This window comes from Fringilla coelebs (assembly GCF_963513975.1).
Source record: "Fringilla coelebs genome assembly, chromosome: 3".
NCBI lineage: Eukaryota > Metazoa > Chordata > Aves > Passeriformes > Fringillidae > Fringilla > Fringilla coelebs.
The window spans coordinates 6,654,295-6,673,568 of NC_140030.1; the positions used below are offsets into that span (position 1 = coordinate 6,654,295).

Consider the following 19,274-nt stretch of genomic DNA (forward strand, 5'->3'; position numbering starts at 1 on the left):
CCAGAACTACACTGAGCTGTTCCTTCACTCTCACCCACAGGAACGGCAGGGGTGAAAAACAGGCTGGAAATATCCAGGGTTTGAAATAATGGCAGGGAGATCACTCACCATTAACATCGATAAAATGTATTTCACTCAAGGAAAATGACTTTAGTTTATTTTAAAATAGAAAATAGAGCAAGATAATGGGAAAGACATCGAAAGCTTGATGGCACTGCCTCCACACCCCTTTCATCTAAGGCTCAACTTCACTCCTTCATTCCCAGCTCCTCTACCTGCTCCCCCACAGCAGCACAGGTGCAAGTCAAATAGGGGCTGCAGTCAGCTCTTAACAGGTTTGTCTCCTCCAGTCCTGACTCCTCAAGCTGTTTCCCCAGAGGAAAGTCTGTTAGCTGGGTGCTTCCTTGAGTGCACTGGGAAAAGCCAATCTCATCTCCAGGTCAGAGCAGGCCAGGAGAGCAGTCCCACAGAGCAGGCAACCCTGTCCTTGCAGGCACTGGGACACAGAGGACACGCAGGGCTGGAGTGGGGAGGGGGCTCTGCACCCCCTGAGCTCCCCAGGGCCGTTCCTGCCTCTCTCTTTGTGGCTCAGTGACCACCCCTGGGGAGTGACAGGGCTCAGTGTGTCCACACAGAGCTATCAGCCACTGCCAGGCAGTGATACAGCCCATAATATATGCCCCAGCACAGGGCCACAGCAGAAGGAAAGGCAGATCAAAACTGAGAGAAACCTATTCATTGCAGCCATTGCATTCTGTGAATACCAAAACATTTGTGGCAGGCTGGCAGTATTGTTATTCCATCTTTTACAGCCAGTTTGTGTTCCACTCTTGAATATCTTTCTGTTCTATTAAGACTATAGAAATGTGGCAGAAAATAAAGACCTTGCTGGTCCTCGGAGATGAAAGGACTGGGTTGCAGGCTCTGTTTAATTTCTGATTATGGCAAATTCAACATCTAAGTCTAGTCTTTTCAGAGTCACAGAATCACAAAGAATGCATTTTATTGTAGAAATACAACTTTGAAATTGCTTTTAATAAATACATTCACAGTTTTAGCTCTAGAAATATTTAGGAAAAAAGAAGAAAATAAGGAAGAGCAATGAGTAATTCATTAAGCTGAACTTAACCACCAGTTAGGCCAATGAACAGAATTTCACCAGGGTACAATCTGACACAGTTGGAAGAGCAAATCTTTACAAAGAGGTGTTCCCTGCTTTGGGGAGGAGAGCAAAGCAATGCTGTTGTCCTGTCTGCACAGTGGGGTCATATTCTCATCCTCTGCCAGGGAGGATTTGAAATGCCAGATCGATACTTTTGGGAGAAATGCAGGTGAGGCTGCAGTCAAAATACCTTCTTGCTGCCAGGGTAAATGGTGGTGGGCAGCCAGCTGCTCTGGAGATGAGGGATACCCAGGGGTCTGATTGCAAAGGCTGTGAGTCTTGGGCTGAACACTTAATTAGCATCACTCCCTCTTCCACTGGGCTCAGGCACAGGTAAAGGGGCTCAGCCTGATGATCCATCCCCCCACCAGCAGACTCTCATGCCCACATTAATCCCTTCAACACACAGCAGCATAGGCATCGTTCCTCCCATCCGGGCTCAATGACTTTCTTAAAAACATATATATCTCAAAGATTTGGCTAAATCTAAATACAATAATAATGTCTTTACCTCACTATAATTTAGCTCAAATTATCTGAATGAAGTTTTCTTAATTTGGTTGTTGAAGAGTGAACATCAGTATCATCTACACTGCCCGGAGAGCTGCTTCAGCAATTGAATTACTTGTTTTCTACAGTAAAAGATCAACATTTTGCATGGGCTCCATCTTCTAGCACAGTTCCTACTTCATGAAAATCTCACACTTCATATAGGAGAGAATCTTCAGCAGTGCTTTTTCCAGCTTTGGATTGCTGAAAATGAGAATAAGGGAATGAACACTTGGAAAAGCACACAGATATATGGATATAAGAATTGTCATGGTATTTTCATCCTTCATGATATAAATGATTGTCAAGATCAAACATAGGAAGTTGATGCTGTACATCACTAAGAAGGAGAGGACAGATTTCATGGCTCTGATGTGGGCATCCACGCTGAGGTCCTTCATGGAGTTTGTCTGCATTGTGCGCTTGTGTCTCCAGAGAGAAAAGAGAAGGGAAACAGCAGCAAAGACGACTGCCATGAATGAAGCAGCATATGCAAAGGCAGCGAGAAAAAAAGATGGGAAAAAATGTTTATCCATTGTGATACCTGCTTCCCAAAAGTTTTCTTTTCCGTTGAAGGTGAGGTTGCTACTCTGCGCAGTTTCAGTGAGGTCATAGAGAACAGTTCCCATAGCCAAGGCTAAAATCTCTGACCCCAGCAAGAGCCAGGGCACCATCCTGTCAATTTTTACTTTCAGGTAGATGAAGAAGCTGTTCCTGAAATTGGCAATTTTTATGCAGTAGAAACCACAAAGACAGGCTGAGACCCACAAGTTGGAATAATTAAAAAAGGTTTTAAAAGTTGCAACTAGTTGAAGTGTTGTTTGAACATAAAGGTATTTTGGATATATTTTTGAAAGGAAGTAGGTTAGCCATGTGAAGCACAAAAAGAAAAACCTGCAGCATCCCAGCAGCAGCAAGATCTTCTCATTAGAGTTCAGTGTTTTCTTTTTGACCCAGGCAATGCAAAGCACACAAACAATGAAAGCGTTTATCCACATGCCTGCAAACACCTCCAGGGTGATGATGGCCGAAGCTATGGCCCCATATGAAGTGACATTGAATTGTGGAGGGAGAGAAGCTTCCATGGTGTGGGGAGCAGAGCTGTGCTGGCCAAGGGGGCTGTGGCAGCAGAGCTTGAGGCAGGTCAGTGGCTGCTGTTGGTGGAGAGTCAGGGATGGCAAGAGGAGCTTTATAGAGCTGCTGCTGCTGCTGCTGGGGGGGATTTTGGTGTCTCTGGCCTGGGCAGCAGGGCAGGTGCAGGGATGTAAATGTGCTGGGTATCCCCTTACCCGGGGCCAGTGTCTCTCTTTGACTATTTGAATGTTGGTTCAGGGGGGCAGTGCTGGGTGTCACAAACAGCAGAGATGTCTTTTCCTGCAGTGCAGAGTGTTGTGTTGTTGGCTCTGTTCCCTGTTTGATCAGTGTCAAGTGGGAGGATCTGGGTTCTTCTGTCCTTTTTTTACCTATCATGGTCACTCAGAGTGGGGTTTGCATAGAGCAAAGCACAGCCAGGGCAGTGAGATGAGTGATCAAGTCAGGGAATCCTATTCTGAAAACCATTAATATGGATCTGCTCTACCCTATGTGTCTTTTCTCTTCCTGCCAATCTGAGCCTAGTACAGGTCAAGAGGATATATAAATATTTTCCGTGTAAAGTAGTTCAGGGCATTATCTTTGCTGCCCTGTGATTTTAGACACTATTTTAATTTTTGAATCATACAGGACTAAAATAAATCATAAATTGCTTTTAAAATCAGATGTATCAGTCCGGTATCTTGTTTTACTTGTCCTGAGTTCCAAGTTGACAACATTTCAGATTTCGTTATAACTTGCAATAAAACTTTTCAGTGGTACCTGAACAATGCCCTGAATATCCAAAAGACTGCTTGTTTTTCTCAGCACTATCAGCTTATTTAATGAAAGATTTTCTTTCTATGACCTTTACCAAAATTACTCCAGTCAGGGAATTTTGCTAACCACCTTCTGCTCTGTCATCCAGGCTGATATTTATATATCTGCTCCTATTTTTACTGTACACTTACTCAATATTTCCATTAAGAATTAGAGGTGTTTATAATACTTTAAAAGCAGAGCAACTGCTGTTGTTATCCTCTGCTGTGTATTTCAGATCTGAATGCTGGAGTTGTGAACCTGTAGGCATTTGACTAGTTCAGTCTTGTGTTGATTTCAAGCCCTTCAAAGGTAAACAGACTTACCTAAAAATTGGGAAGATTCATGGTTAGTTTTTTAATTAAAAATTTCTTTGGTGCCACTTTGATATGACAGTTTTTCCAGCTCAGGAGACTTTTTTTTTAATAGGACATAAATTTCAGCGACATTTCTGTGTCTGAGTTTTTCTGTGTTACAGTGGAGTTAAAACCAGTGCAAGCGGATTAACAAAAGGTATTATCTGCATTTAGCGACAGCAAGTAGTGCCCGTGTCTAGGAATCCAGGGTGGATCTGCCCTGGGGTATGGGAATACTGATGCACAGCAATATTGGGCACTTCATGCAATGTGGAGTAAGAGACCAAAAGGCACCTGCTGTACTTCCCAGACTGGAAGAGCAGCAGCTTTTCCCAAGTTTTTCACAGAAATGCTGCCAATGGAATAATGTGCATGCACTGCCCTCCAGGGAGGACAGAATGGAACTGGTGCTGAAGTCCCTCTGCTGTGGAGACAGGCTGAGGGCTGGGGCTGTTCAGCCTGGAGAAGAGAGAGCTCCAGGGAGACCTTAGAGCCTAGCACAGTGCCTAAAAGGCATCCAAGAGCCCCCCTATATGTATCTATGAAAACAAATATATGCCCTCAGAATGACTTGTCTTTAGACATCTGCATTAGGTTCTTGAGTTATTTTAAAGTTAAAGGTACTAAAACCCAAGTGTTTTTCAGACAGTTCTGCTTTTTCTTCATGTTTTTGCTTCCTTTCTCACATTCACTGCCAAACATGTGGAAATATGGCCCTGGTGCTGTGTTTTGACTATCTGGGCTTGCCTGTAAAAACAGCCTTGACATGCTGTATCTTGAGACTCGCTTATTTTGCTAGTAGTATTCCTGTTCAGCTTAGGTGTCAGCAACAATCCTTCCTTAAAGAAAGTGTTGAAGAACATTCATTTGTTTTAGGTGAAGGATTAGTACTCAGGGGCCCTTCTTCTCTAACCAAGAAAAGATCTCTGTACTTTTTCCTCTGCAATGTTATCTCTTATGAATAGATTCCTACTTTGATTTGTTAGAGAAAAATATGTTGCTTAGCTTGAAGGACTGACTTCATTCTAGGACAGGCCCATTTTCTACTCAAAACCTACTTACTCAAGCTCTCTGTCTTGTGCTGTGGGTAGTGGTGCCATGGCACAAGCCCTTTTCGACCTATTTGTTAAACACAGAGGCGAACATCCATGACTTGTATTTCAGATGTGAAATGGAGGAGCAGGATTCCATGCCTAAGCTAAAGGCACTCAGGCATTCCAGGGCATATGGGAGCTGTCGGAATACTGATGCACAGCAAACTAGAGATTTATGGAGCCCTTCCTGACCCACGTCCCTGAGAAAGAAGATAGCAAGATGCAGGACAAGAGTTTGTGATCTCGGAAACCTGGAAGGCCAAGGATTACTGCTCTAAGTGACTGTTCTGGTGGCAGAGAGTGGCAGGTTGTGCACTGAGCATCAGATCTGGTGTGGGATCAGCTGAGGAAAGACATTGTCAGGGGCTTCATAATCATATCACTCTTACTTCTAATCTTTACAATGTAGTGTTAATTATTACCTGAAAGCAGCACTGGGCCAAATTCTAATGGCACTGGAGTGCTATAAACATGGCATTATTCTGATTGAGTGTGGCTTTTCTCCTGTGCAGTCAAGGTGATAAGGCTGTCAGATAACAAACAGAGTCAGCAGCTTTGGGCCAGAGGGAGAAGCTGTTATGTGAGGCCTGGGTTGGTCTTTCCCCCAGCTCCACTGAAGACATGAAGTTACCACATTCCTCTCTGCAGTGTTCCTCCAAATGGACTTAGGTAGCTGATAAGAGCAATACCAGCAGGTGCCATCCAGGAGAAAATTTAACTGTTGTAACAATATTTCAAAGGTGGATGCTCATTGGCTGAAGCTCCATGGAAAGCTCAGCAATGTGCCCTATATATTGCCCGAGATGAGAGGGAGCAGCTTCTGTTCCCGCTGCAAAAATGGGCTCCAGCATCTTCCCACTCTGCCTGGCACTTCTGCTGTGTTCTGTCTATGGTTCTCCAGTCTCTGTAAGTAAAACCTGATTTCTACAGGCTCCTCTCAGTCCAGAGGCATCTCATACCTTATACTGGTTGTATTCCATTCTCCTCCAGGTGGGACAGCTCTCCAGCGAAGCTGGTAAGTGCAGTGAGCTGGTTTGAGTTTTGAAGCATTTCCTTCTGCTTGATGTGAGCCACCACATCCGAACACTTTATGTTTTGACTGTCTTGCAGATGCTGGAGCTGGTGAGATATTCAAAGACATACCCCAAATCAACTTGGGTGAGTTCACACCTAAATTCTGATGAGGCCTGAAGAGTTGTGAGCATAATGCTGAATTTTCAGTATTGTCAGGGAGACTGATGGTTAGGTATCTCATGGTAACAAGAGAATTAAAATCAAGTGAGCTCAGAACTCTTTGTGACACCTGAATATTTCCAGGACTGTAACTCTATCTGAACAAAGGATGCAGATGCCTTTTGTTTCTGGATTTTGGACAGACCCATAGTGCTAGGGCAGAAAAACACTGTATGACTTGGAAAGACTCTGCAGTCCCAACTGCATTTTCTGTCAATTTCTACATGATTTTTATAAAGTTTTGCAAACATGGAAAACAGCTTAGATGTTTATTGATCACTGTCCCATTGTGTGACTTTAGTCACTGCCTGAGAGCAAGCAGAGCTCATCAAAGGTAACCATGGATAATTGTGCCGCCACAAAGGCACTGCCAAGAAGACATTGCCATGAAGTAAATATTGAGCAGAAACTAGAAACTGCTGTCACTTTTACTGTTACTGTAACTCAGTGTATAGAGACCGGTCCTTATATATTTTCTGTAGATGCCCAAGGACATTAACTTTGTATAAGCAGGTTCAATGTGGTTTATGAAATGAAATATATTGAAATTCATTGACACTATCTTTGATCAAATTCCATTTCAGCTGCTGGAGTGGACCTCTTTCAGGGTGATATCTTGCTCCCTGTAAGTAATTAAAAGCTTTCTGTTGCTTGTCCTAATTGTATTTTTGCTACAAATCAGCTCATCTCCCTGCAGTAGATGCATCACCAGCTGTTAATTCTCTTTTCAGAAAAATCAGCGAAATGCCTTAAGAAATGAGACCTACAGATGGAAGTTTCCCATTCCCTATATTCTGGGTGATGACCTAGGTAATGCAGACACTTTATTCAGATTTTATCTCCAATCCTTGTTGCACTGCAGTCACTGTGATAAAAAATTTGCCATTTTCAGACCTGTTTCAAATTAAAAATGTTAAGCTTCACTAATAACTACTTATTGTATTCTTGTTTATATCAAAATTGTTTTTCTTTCTTCTACAACTAACATAACAAACCACAATTTATTCAAATTCAGTTATTTCTCTTTTCAATAATTTTTCCTTTGGTTCCATGTGTGTATCTGTACATTTCTTACCTCTCCAAGGTGAACAAACTGCAATGTATTGAAGGTTCAGTCCTTGTTTTCCAGACCTGAATGCCAAAGGGGTCATTCTCCAGGCATTTGAAATGTTCCGCCTGAAGTCCTGCATTGATTTCAAGCCATACGAAGGAGAAAGAACCTACATTTTCTTTAGCAAGCAAGATGGGTAAGGATAATATCAATTTCTGTTTAGTTTTGCCGTGTAGAATCACCTGGGAACTCACTCCATGTGCCTTCAGCAGTCTAAAGGTTTGCTGTCAGCAGAGAAAAAGAGGCCGCCAGGAAAACAACTCATCTTAAATTCTCAGACAAAAAGCTGGCAAGCAGCTGCTCCCTCTGCTGACTGTTGTTTGGAGGATGAGTTCTGAAAGTGAATCCCAGCCTCTCTGGGTTTTCATCAACTACTTCCACTTTTCCATTCTAGGGTTGTTTTCCATTTTCATGAAGACCTTCATGTACATCCTTTTAACTTACCAAGAATGTGAATGGGAATAACTAGAATTTAAGTCTGGAAATTTTTGGAAGGCAGACAAAAAAGGAAAGGAAAGGAAAGGAAAGGAAAGGAAAGGAAAGGAAAGGAAAGGAAAGGAAAGGAAAGGAAAGGAAAGGAAAGGAAAGGAAAGGAAAGGAAAGGAAAGGAAAGGAAAGGAAAGGAAAGGAAAGGAAAGGAAAGGAAAGGAAAGGAAAGGAAAGGAAAGGAAAGGAAAGGAAAGGAAAGGAAAGGAAAGGAAAGGAAAGGAAAGGAAAGGAAAGGAAAGGAAAGGAAAGGAAAGGAAAGGAAAGGAAAGGAAAGGAAAGGAAAGGAAAGGAAAGGAAAGGAAAGGAAAGGAAAGGAAAGGAAAGGAAAGGAAAGGAAAAAGAAATCTATTGTAATATTTCTGTTGTTTTGATATGGCTCTTTAATGAATTGTCTCAAAATCTGAAAGGGTTTTATACACAGAGATTCAAGTTTTTCAAGAACTGAAAGGATTTCTTTCCTACAGCTAAGTATGTTTTGAAAGAAAATGTAGAAAAGCACAAAAATCTTCTCACTACATCAGCTGTGAATATTTCTTGTTTTCCCAGAAGTTCATGTTTCTGCCTTCAGGTCTTCCTTGAGTGTCCTACAACACTGCTCTTACAAGTTTACAAGCACCATGATTTTTGACAAGTCAGTGTTGAAGATCTTAGTACTAGAAATGTATTTTCACACCTCTGGCCAAAGCAAAGCATGGTTGCTGTTGAAAAGGACCAAATATTGCTGTTCTAAATACTCCTGGGTCTTTTCTCTAGCCCAAGGTGTTGCAAAAATGCTCAGCATGATTTGATGAATTTACTGTTTCCATGTAGGTTGTGTGTTTTATGTTTCTTGGCCAAATGGCAGCTGATGCAGGACAAAAACTTCTGTGGCTTTCAAAAACGCAGGGTGATCTTCCCTGACACAGTTATAGCTTCTGGAGCTTACTCTGCTTTCAGGCTAGAGTATTTTTAGGGTATCAAGGCACATGGTCAGCATCCAAATAATGATTTAGGTGACTCCTTTCATATTAAAAACTTTTACAGTCTTACTCTAAATCCTGTGAGCAGATTGAAAAGTTAAATACAGAGAAGAAAACTACTGAACAGAGAGTAAGCTCTCCCTTTTTCTCAGGTGTTGGTCCATGGTGGGGGACCTGCAGACTGGACAGAACCTCTCAATTGGGTCAGGGTGTGACTACAAAGCAATTGTGGAGCATGAGATCCTGCATGCTTTGGGATTTTACCATGAGCAGTCGAGGATGGACCGGGATGACTATGTCAATATCTGGTGGGATGAAATTATTGCAGGTAGGTTTTAACGTTCAAGTTACATTTTGCAAAGTGTAGATTTATCAATATCCCATTTTCACTTCTAGATTTAAAGACCTTCCTAAGGATAAAATTTTAGAAACAATGGGCCACACCTGAGACCACTGTAAATTAAGAAATTTTGGTGCAACTTCTCTGGTCAAACCCAGACATTGTTTAAGGCCAGAACAGAGAGTCCCTGCTTGGAAATCAGGACTTTTATTTCCCCTTGGCTCTTGTACTGCTCTTCTCTCTTATCTTAAACAAATTACTTCCCCTCTCTGAATCTGTTACCTTTTACTATGTAATGCAAATTGTAAACTTATTTAGACTATGAGTTTTGAAGTAGCTCTTCTGTAGGCAAAGATCCTTTCAAAATCTGAAAGGTTTTTATATTGAGAGATTCAGGCTTCCCTGAAACTGAAAATATTCACTTTGCACATGAAAAAAACCCTTAAAATTATTAGATCAGATGGGAAATATGAAATAAGGCTCTGTCCTGCTCTTTCCTACTCAGGGGTGTCTGCAGGTTTTTGCCTTCAGGTTTAGTATCACCATATTCAGGAGCTTTATGAGTTTCAGCAAACTCTTCACAGTCCCCCTGATCCCTAGACAGTTTTTCCTGTTGTCCCCTGCAAGATCTGATTCTGTATTACAAAACAATAGTATATTTGAAAAAGAGTGAATAGAAGAGGGTTTTTAAAAAATTTTTGCTAAAAGATGCAATTCAAGCATCTGTTAAAAAACAATTCTAAGCTCTTATATAATCTCAAGCCTTGAACTGAAGACCTTTGTGATTTACAGAAGGGGAGGGCAGCTGTTAAGCAGAGAAAGTGCAATTACTCACCAGCACAGTCACGTGCTGTTTTGTCTTTGAAAAAAAATGCCAAATATTTTGAAAACATTATTTGCAATTGTAAATGCTGGCAAGCTCTTTTTACTTCTATACCAAAGCATGTGAAATGGCTCCCTCCTTTTGCCCTAGCAGACACCTTCATAATGAAAAACTTTCTCTAAATACAAATTACTTCACCAAGAAACCATGAGAAACATCCAAAATCCATTTCAATAGAAATATCATATCAATATTGTAAATCTAGGGTAAAAATATCTTTCTTTTCCCCCAAAGATTTCTAGGGCATTATTTATTTCAAAGAAGAGCAGAACCTGAAGACACTTCTGGGCTGTCATATTTGTTTCCTTTATGAATTTCAGGGCCTCTCCTTCTCCATATATGATCTAATACCTGGGAAATATTTGCATCAATATTCACAAATTGTGGAATGGAGTACATTAATCTTAAACTTGATCCTTCAGGATCATTATTGTTCAACCATTCCTATTAATTCTAGTCTAACCTCCTATGCAGCCCATTCTTTACAGCCCATTGGTATTCGTTTTTAAATTTACTGAAGTCACCTGTTAGAGGACAGAACTGCAATCCAAAGGCACTGCTTTGTTGTCCAAACAACAAACACAAATCTTGCTAAGTTTTAATATTTTGTTGTGAAGTAATTGCTTTGGAGTATATAATTTATGCCTTAGAAAACTGTATTCAAGGGGACATGGTAAGGTCATTTTCTTTCCATTTTTTCCAAAAAGGAAGCACTTTTCTGTTCTTTTACCAGGTAAAGAGCACAATTTTGCTAAGTATGACGACACCTACATCACTGATCTGAACACCCCCTATGACTACGAATCACTGATGCACTATGAACCACTTTCATTTAACAAAAATGCAAGTGTCCCCACAATCACAGCAAAGATACCAGCCTTTGATGACATTATTGGACAACGCCTAGACTTCAGTGCCATTGACCTGGAAAGACTGAATCGCATGTACAACTGCAGTAAGTCAGAATTTAACCATGGCAAACAATTTCTTTGGTTATACTTGAGCCAGGCTGGTTCACCTCCCTTATGTCTCTAGACTCACAAAAACTCTTCTCAAATATCCTTGAAGAGGCATGGGACAGGATCTCTGGTGTGCAGATAAACATAATCAATTTGTTCCCTTCTCATCCATTTTTGGCTCTTCTCACTGTCATTATTTTAGGAAAGATTAGTCAAGGAAAGTCAAACCATCCACACATCCATGCTGCTCCCAGGAGCTCAGACCTGTGGTTGTGTTCTGCCTGTGGTGTGTGGATAGCCTTGTACTTTTTTAAAGTGAATGCAACTGCACTTTGTCCTCTTTTACTGACATTTGGACTTAATCAGATTATCTTGCACCTGAGATTGGCTAGGTCTAGAGTCCCATACTGCCTAGGTGTTTGCTGAGTTGGTTGAAGATATTATCACTGATCATGGTTGCTCATGAGAAGTTATTGTCCCCTTGGTGCTGCCAGCAGAAACATCACCTTGAAGGCTCATCTGTACTCATCTGAACCAGCCCAAGGTAACTGAGTGGACTTTGCTTGGAGTGGAAGGACAGAGCTCAAGTTAATCAATGAGAGAACTGCTATGAAGAACAATAACCTCAGCCGAGGAATGGTTAAATACACCAAGGCTGGCAAAGAGAGACAAAGACAGTTACCATCTGTCACTATCACAGGGGCCTTGTTAACCTTCTGCAAAGAGGTCAAAGATTGTTGTCTTTATCCAAGGAATCCCTCCAGGAATCAAATGTTTCCTCTTTTGAGTCATTGATCTCACATCTGCTAACGTGAGGGTTGTCTTCTCTACAGGATGGTTATACTACTGTAAACAAACACCACCACCCTCCCCCCCCCAAATTAAAGAAGAAATTTTAATGAGCTAGAAGCTCACTCTGAGGTGACCATGTGTGTAATTTTTTTCAGCTTCAACTCACACCTTTTTGGACCAGTGTTCTTTTGAGCTTGAAAACATCTGTGGTATGATCCAGGGCACCAAGCATGACCAAGACTGGGTCCACCAACAGGGCAGTGTGATGGGACAGGAGGACCACACACTTTCTGGCCGCTGTAGAGGTAAAAGAAAGGAACAAACCACTTTCTGAGCTGGGTTTTTCCCAGGGTTGACTACAATAATGTGTTCAGAGAAGTTGGTAAAGACTCTAGACATTCTGCAGTGTTTGCATTCCCACTCTCGCCAAACTTTTTCAATGTAGTGGAATGTTGCCCACACCAGCAGGATCGAAGGGGACAGAGAACAAACTGAACTAGAGGTCTTTTAAATATAACCTGGAAAGCAATTTACTGCAACTTCCAAAGTCTGTGTAAGAGTTATATTATTTCGTGATTAGAATCAAACAGCACTTGTAGCCACTCACAAATGTTTTGTTTGCAATGCAAATGGGAAGTTAGCCTTGTGGAATTCCAGTTCTGGAAGTAGAAGAAAGTTGCAAAGATTTTATGATAGGAGTTCAGGGATAATTTTTATTTTGATTATGGTAATTTATTTTATTTTGATGGTGGTAATTTCACCATTTTTCAAAGAAAGACATTCTCAAAAATAGAGTAGTGAGTCCCAGTTAAAGTCACAGGGTGCTAGTTTACAGCTGAGAATAAAGATTAAATCCCAACAGGCATTTCTGAAAAGCAAAAGCCTAATTTGTCTTTGTTTAGACAGGGTAAACTCCTACACAATTCCAAGATAAAGTGACTTCTGTAGTAAATTTTGCCTCACAAGAGGGAGAAGGACTCCTGACTTAAAGCCCATTCACTTGTGCTTTGTTACTCTTTGTCTTGCTGCATTCAGAGTAGTTTATTCCCCTCAAGTGACCCAAGAACTGGAAATAACATATGTTATTAATAACCTTTATAATTGTTGTTGTTAACAATATTTTATAATGCTGGTAGCCATTGATCAGGTCCAAGAATATAACTCAAGAATACCAGCTGATATTTTCTAGAAATACATCCTTCTAACCCTCACCTGATTCTTAATTCTTTCTCTCCTCTTTCTCACCCCGTATAGTAAAATTGTAACTGAAAAAGATAAAATTTAACTAAGTTTTTGAGTTTATCACATAAAATCCAATCTGCCTGAACTGGGCACTTACATGCACTTAGGTTTTAACATCCAGTGACTCAGTACAAAATAAGCATCAATGTTTTTTTAAGAGTTAATGGAGAGGAGTGGGTACCTCTGAGGATCTCCAGAGTGTAGAAATGAATTGCATGAGTAGGGAGTGTTTCTCCTTTTGGCACCTCCAAAGGGTCATTGACTCCATCAGGAATTTCTGACATTTTTGAGAACTAGTTCTGCAATCATTTCAAGTGGGGGCAAATTCTAAGTTTCTAACATAGATGGAATTAGTTTTGATAGTTTTGATATTCTGGGTTTTTGACTTATTGCCGGCTAAACTGAAGGAGGAAAAGTACAACTAAATATTTAGGGAATCTGCTGAAATCTGCCATATTCTAATTGCCATAAGTACTTAACGTTGCCTTTATTAAAATTTCTTATCAAAAAGGAGGTAGAGTCTAGATAATTTGGGTGTTTGTTACTATAACAATTGCAACAACAGGCTCACAGCCCTGCTTCTCACTTGGAACAAGAGTGATCATACTTGGATTTAATACCCTTAAAACTAAAATAAGTTTAACTGATGGTTAAGTGTCATACATTGCATAGAACAATCTCTAGCAGGGTCTCTGTGGATATGGGTTCAAAACATTGCTACCATATGGAAGGGAATGAAGATAATTCCCCTGACTAATTAGAGAGAACCTGATAAACAGCTCAAGACCCTTCGCTAGCCCTGCAGGAAGCTGCACTGCCTTTATGCAGCTGCAGGTATAACTGTTGGAACAAGATGATCTTAAGGTCATTTTGAACCCAAACCCTCCTGTGATTCTAAGATATGTTATCTTGGACAAGAGTCCATGGAACTTTCACACAACAGCTAAGAAAAATTAACTTATTAATTTAATCATTGACTAAATTGAATAATTAAAAAGCAACACAATACAGATAAGACATGACAACTTCGTGTGATACCAAGATATGATCGGTGTACAAATGGTGAATCCTTGTAAATATGAGGATAAAAGTCGACACTTCAAAATTAAAGAAAAGAACAGTTCAAAAATGTTAATGGGAAATAGAGGAGCAGGAATTCTTCAGTAATTTTCTTATGGTGACTCATTTTGAAGTGTTTGCGCACGCTGTAAAAAAAGACCTTCTCCATGTTCAAGATCAGGACAGTGTTTTGTGTCCAACCCCTGTTTATTATCTTAATTGCTGATAAGAAATGATCTTACTCTTTACAAGGTAATATAGCACATGACCTCTAAGATCTCATTTTTAGATTACCTTCAGTATAAATCAAGTACAAAAAATGTATCTACTAATTGCTTGTGGTCAACACTGAATTCCCTGCTTCACGTGTCTCTGACATTCCTGAGGAATCCAAATTCCAATTAGACCAACTAATGCAATACTGACATGACCTGACATCAGTGAGTTCCACATATATGCTGAACTGCTACTCCTGTTCTTATCCCAGTCTGTTTTAGATAGTTGTCACATGTCATTTCCTATATTGTTCATGCTAAGTACTGCTCTTCTGTTTACTCAAAGAGTGCAGATGAACTGATGAATTTACAATATGCAGCTTTGCAGGAAATATGTAAACAGGCAGTGACAGACTACCCTTTATTCCCAGATGCTGGCTACTTCATGTACTTCAACACCAACTCTGGCCAGGCAGATGAGGTGGGAATCTTAGAGTCCCGAATCCTTTATCCAAAGAGAACTCAGCAGTGCCTCCAGTTCTTCTATAGGACCACAGGAAGCCCTTCTGACAAGCTGATCATCTGGCTGAAAGAGGATGATGGCACTGGGAACATTCGTAAGATGAGGAAAATTCAAACCTTTCAAGGTAATTCTGGAAATAAGATGAATATTTGGGTAGTGAGGAGGAGTTGACTTACTCTGCCCATGAGCACAGAAGACTGGCTCAGAAACCAAACTATTTTCCTGAAGTTACCAGAATATCTTGCAATACAGCTAAGAAGTTTGGTATTAGAGAGCACAGTTGGCAGAGAAACTGTGGGTTGTAATAATGTAATTTTGATGCTTCACAGCAGAAGTCACAGCATTCCTAATATTATATTGCACTTTGATTGAGAGGGACCCCAGGCCATGCTAGAGACCAACTGTGTTTCCACTGGCTGCTATATGATCTGAGTGGGCTATTCAGGTATAAAATACCCATGCTCCTCTGCAGTCAATAAGAACTGATTTTAGATAGTTGGGAATATAAAAGCATAAGCAGTTTTGTAAAAGTGAACTGGATTATCACTTTGGGTGATTTGCTAAATAGGACGAACTCAGCCACTGCAACTCCACATGATTTATGTGGTCAAAACACAAGACCTGTCATAACCTGCCTACATGGGGCTGCAGCAGTTTACAGTGAAGGATAAATCCAGGAAAAAGTGTCAGGAACACACTGGGTCATTGATTCCCATCCTCTTGTTTAATCTTAGCCCTTAGGCTGTTGTCCTTTGTATTGGAGGCTGTCATTCCCTGACATGTAAAGAGTTCCTTGTACGACATGTCCAAAGCATTTAGGTGACAAAACAATGTGGATATATTATAGTCACAATATCAACTTAAGATATCTGGCCTTCAGGACCAGGGGTCCAGCTGTCTAAAAGTGTAGCTGGGATGCATGGCTTGGGGCAAGTTGCTTCATAATGTCTCTAATCCCACTGATGGCAATGTTTTTCTTTCCTTTTACCAAAGCGGACAGTGACTCCAACTGGAAAATTGCCCACGTAACCCTCAATGCCCAGAAGAAATTCCGTTACCTCTTCCAAGGACTGAAGGGCAACCCCAGCTCTTCACTGGGTGGGATTGCTATTGATGATGTGACTCTGACAGAGACCCCCTGTCCCACAGCTGTGTGGGTCATTCGCAACTTCAGCAAAATCCTTGAGAACTCATCCATCAGCGTTGTTGAAAGCCCCCGGTTTTACAGCCCTGAGGGTTATGGGTTTGGCATCAGCGTGTTGCCCAACTACCAGAACAGTAACTATGCTCGTGTTGCCTTCCACCTGTGCAGTGGAGAGAATGATGCAGTTCTGGAGTGGCCGGCTCTGAACCGCCAGGTCACACTCACAGTGCTGGACCAGGACCCCGACGTCCTGAAAAGGATGTCCTCGAGCAAAAGCTTCACCACAAGGAAGGACCATGTTAGCACAGGTAAGGGGTGTCTGCCTGGAGGAATGTTGACCTGACAGCCAAGGAATCTGAGTAAGAGGACTGAGTGTAGGACTCAGAGCTGAGAAACTTTGGCCATATTTCCCAATTTGAGACACTTTGCTGTGTACATCTTCCCTCAGTGTGACTCAGAATTCCTGGCTGTGGAAGATTGTATAACATGAAAAGTGACATATATAAGGTTGATTTTATTATGAACAAACCCTGGGATATCTGAGCTTGACTCTAAATATAGATTTTTTTCCCAAGAGCTGGCAATTTCCTTTCTACCTGTGGTTTGCCCATTGTGATAGGTGACATATCACCACAGGTTGATGGAATGACAGCAGGGTGCAGTATTCTGTCACTAAACAATAATTTAAGTTAAAACTGCATTTTGGAGGCTCAGTCAACTTCAACACACTCAGTGAACCTCAGTCTACATGGTCTGAATGCACAACATCCACCCTTTCTCACAGATGTCTTAATTCAGAATTGTTCAGACTGGAGAAGAGAAGGCTGAACAATCAGGGGGACCTAGCTGTTGCCTTCCAGTACCTGAAGGGAGCCTGCAAGCAAAATGGAGAGAGACAATTTACAAAAGCACAGAGTGCCAGGACAAAAGGGAATTGTCTTCAAACTGAAAGAGAGCAGGTTTAGATTGGATAGTAGGAAGAAATTCTTTACAATGAGGGTGGTGGAGCATTGGAACTGGCTGCCCAGAAAAACTGTGGCTGCCCCATCCCTGGAAGGACTCAAAGCCAGGCTGGATGGGACTTGGAGCAACCTATTTTCTTGGAAGGTGTCCCTGCCCATGGCACAGGGCTGGAATGATATGATCTGTATTTACCTTCCAATCCAAACTTTTCTGTGAGTCTATGATAGAAATAAGAATAATAGGACAAAACTGAGTTTGGTACAGAATGAAATACTACACATGAATCTTCATCCCTTTCTACTTTTTTTCTAGTGGAATTTAAGTACATACGTTTTCAGTAGGAGTTTTTAAACCCTAAATATGAATATGTTTAACAAAATCATAATAATGACAAAAAATCAGCTGAATTCCAAACCATAGGTACCTACAAACTGGTCCAGGAGTGTCCTTACTCAGGAGGGAACTCTTAGCTGGTAACAATGAGGCAATTTGTGTTTGTTTAGTTCTCATTGAAAGAGAAGTTGTGGAATTGCAATGGCCTCGAACAAACTAAGAATCTTCATGCAGACCTAACCTGAAGATCACCTGGCACCTTTAGTTTGCCAGTCCTCTGGGATTTGTTTGGGAATTTCAGGCCTGAACTTGATTTTGTAGCATAAATTGCCTTTAACACAGTAATGCAGGAAAAAATCAAGTCACACTTTGAGCTGCACAACTTTTGTGGCTCTCATTTTCTCTTTGCAGGTAGTGGAACTATAATATGGGATAAACCATCAATTGCTGGAAGGTTTGATGAGTCGTGTAATTGCAACAGAAGTTTAACCTGGGGGTGGAATAACTTCATATCTCACAGCCAGCTGAGACGGAGAAGCTTCCTGAAAAATGATGACCTTATTATTTTTGCAGAATTTAATGGTAAGGACCCCTTTCCTGATTGTCCTTACAAAATAGGTGATTCTTTCTATTTTCATACATTCAAATAACTCTTGACACCTGTCTCCAAGATCTCTTCTAATGAGGATCAACTTTAAAAAGCATTTCTGTGTCCTAGTGTCAGGTGGGTGAGATTGACTAAAGTGATTGTGAGTTAAGAGGGATCTAAATGGCAGTGAGTTTTGAAATGTGAACTTCTTGGACACCTTTAAGCACCCTGACCAGTAGCTATGTCCTTTCTAAGCACCAAACATACTAAAGGCCATCCCCACTGTGTTCATTTCCAGATAGAACAGCCTCATAGAACATCACAAATTTACCTAACTTGTTTCTGTAATTTCAATATTATTTTCTATCTTGTGCTTTAAATTCACAGAACTTGTGGTGGTACAGCAAGAGCTCCCTAAAGAGAAAATGGACAAGGAGCATCCTCTGGTCTAGGAGGCATCCTGTGAGCCCCTGATTTAAGGCATGCTACATATAGCATCATTCACTGTTTCTGATGTCTTTCTCTTTTTTTTAAAGATATAATTCACCTCAATAACACAGAAGTTCCTGTTGAACCTGTGCAATCTGCCCTCACGGAAGGCCTCGTGCTTGAAAGGCAGAAGAGAGCAGCCCAGGACATGGAGCCCATCCAAGACCAGCTGCCTTATCTGCCAGACCCCTGTGACCCAAACCCTTGTCAGAATGATGGAGTCTGTGTGAATGTGAAAGGAAAAGCAAGCTGCAGGTACCACAGACCTCCTCCCTCCTTGTCCTGGCTTTCTTCTTCAAGTAATGCAGCTAAAAAGTATTCAGAGCTACAGCCCTCAGAGGTCTAAGCCACCATGTCATCAAGGAATAGTAGAAACAAAATACTTTATCACAGTTGCTAGTTCCTACCAGCAGCCAGGAGGGCAGGTTTCTCAGCAATGGGGCAGAGAAGCCCCATTCTGTGGTGCTTCCAGGTTGTGTAAATATCCTCCTAACAAGGTAGGAATGTCGTGACATAAACCCCTCCAATGGGAACTGCTCATCTGGGATAGTGAGTGTGAGGACCTTGGGGTGAGGGCATGACCCGGCTCCTGATCCACTGAATCTGTGCTTTGTTTTCCCAGGTGCCCATCAGGACAAGCCTTCTTCTTCACTGGGGAGAGGTGTCAGTCAAGGCAAGTCCATGGGAACATCCTGGGAATGTCGATTGGTGGAATTGCTGGAACCATTGTCTTAACTATCGTCCTCATTTCCATGATGGCTAGAAGATAAAGAACTGCAGGGGACACATATTTCAACCTGGTTCATAAGACACCCATGAAAAATGATGAATGTAACTTGGAGAAAACCAGCCACCATATGGATGAAAAGCTCTGCCAACTGATTGGCAGAAATCTGTTTT

General features: G+C 41.3%; 2 protein-coding genes across 2 annotated transcripts; one reads left to right on the forward strand and one right to left on the reverse strand.

The window, feature by feature from the left end:
- Window positions 1-1,845: 1,845 nt before the first annotated feature.
- Window positions 1,846-2,796, reverse strand: LOC311152500 (taste receptor type 2 member 9-like; the record flags this gene model as incomplete). Its single annotated transcript, XM_084203658.1, has 1 exon — window positions 1,846-2,796. The coding sequence occupies one exon, from the start codon at window positions 2,794-2,796 to the stop codon at window positions 1,846-1,848; it is 951 nt and encodes a 316-aa protein (XP_084059784.1).
- Window positions 2,797-5,888: 3,092 nt separating this feature from the next.
- On the forward strand, window positions 5,889-19,144 carry MEP1A (meprin A subunit alpha; the record flags this gene model as incomplete). Its single annotated transcript, XM_084201672.1, has 14 exons — window positions 5,889-5,957; window positions 6,042-6,066; window positions 6,162-6,209; window positions 6,869-6,909; window positions 7,016-7,094; window positions 7,414-7,531; window positions 8,996-9,171; window positions 10,800-11,021; window positions 11,973-12,122; window positions 14,765-14,980; window positions 15,850-16,308; window positions 17,708-17,878; window positions 18,422-18,629; window positions 18,997-19,144. The coding sequence occupies 14 exons, from the start codon at window positions 5,889-5,891 to the stop codon at window positions 19,142-19,144; spliced, it is 2,130 nt and encodes a 709-aa protein (XP_084057798.1).
- Between the last annotated feature and the right edge of the window lie 130 nt (window positions 19,145-19,274).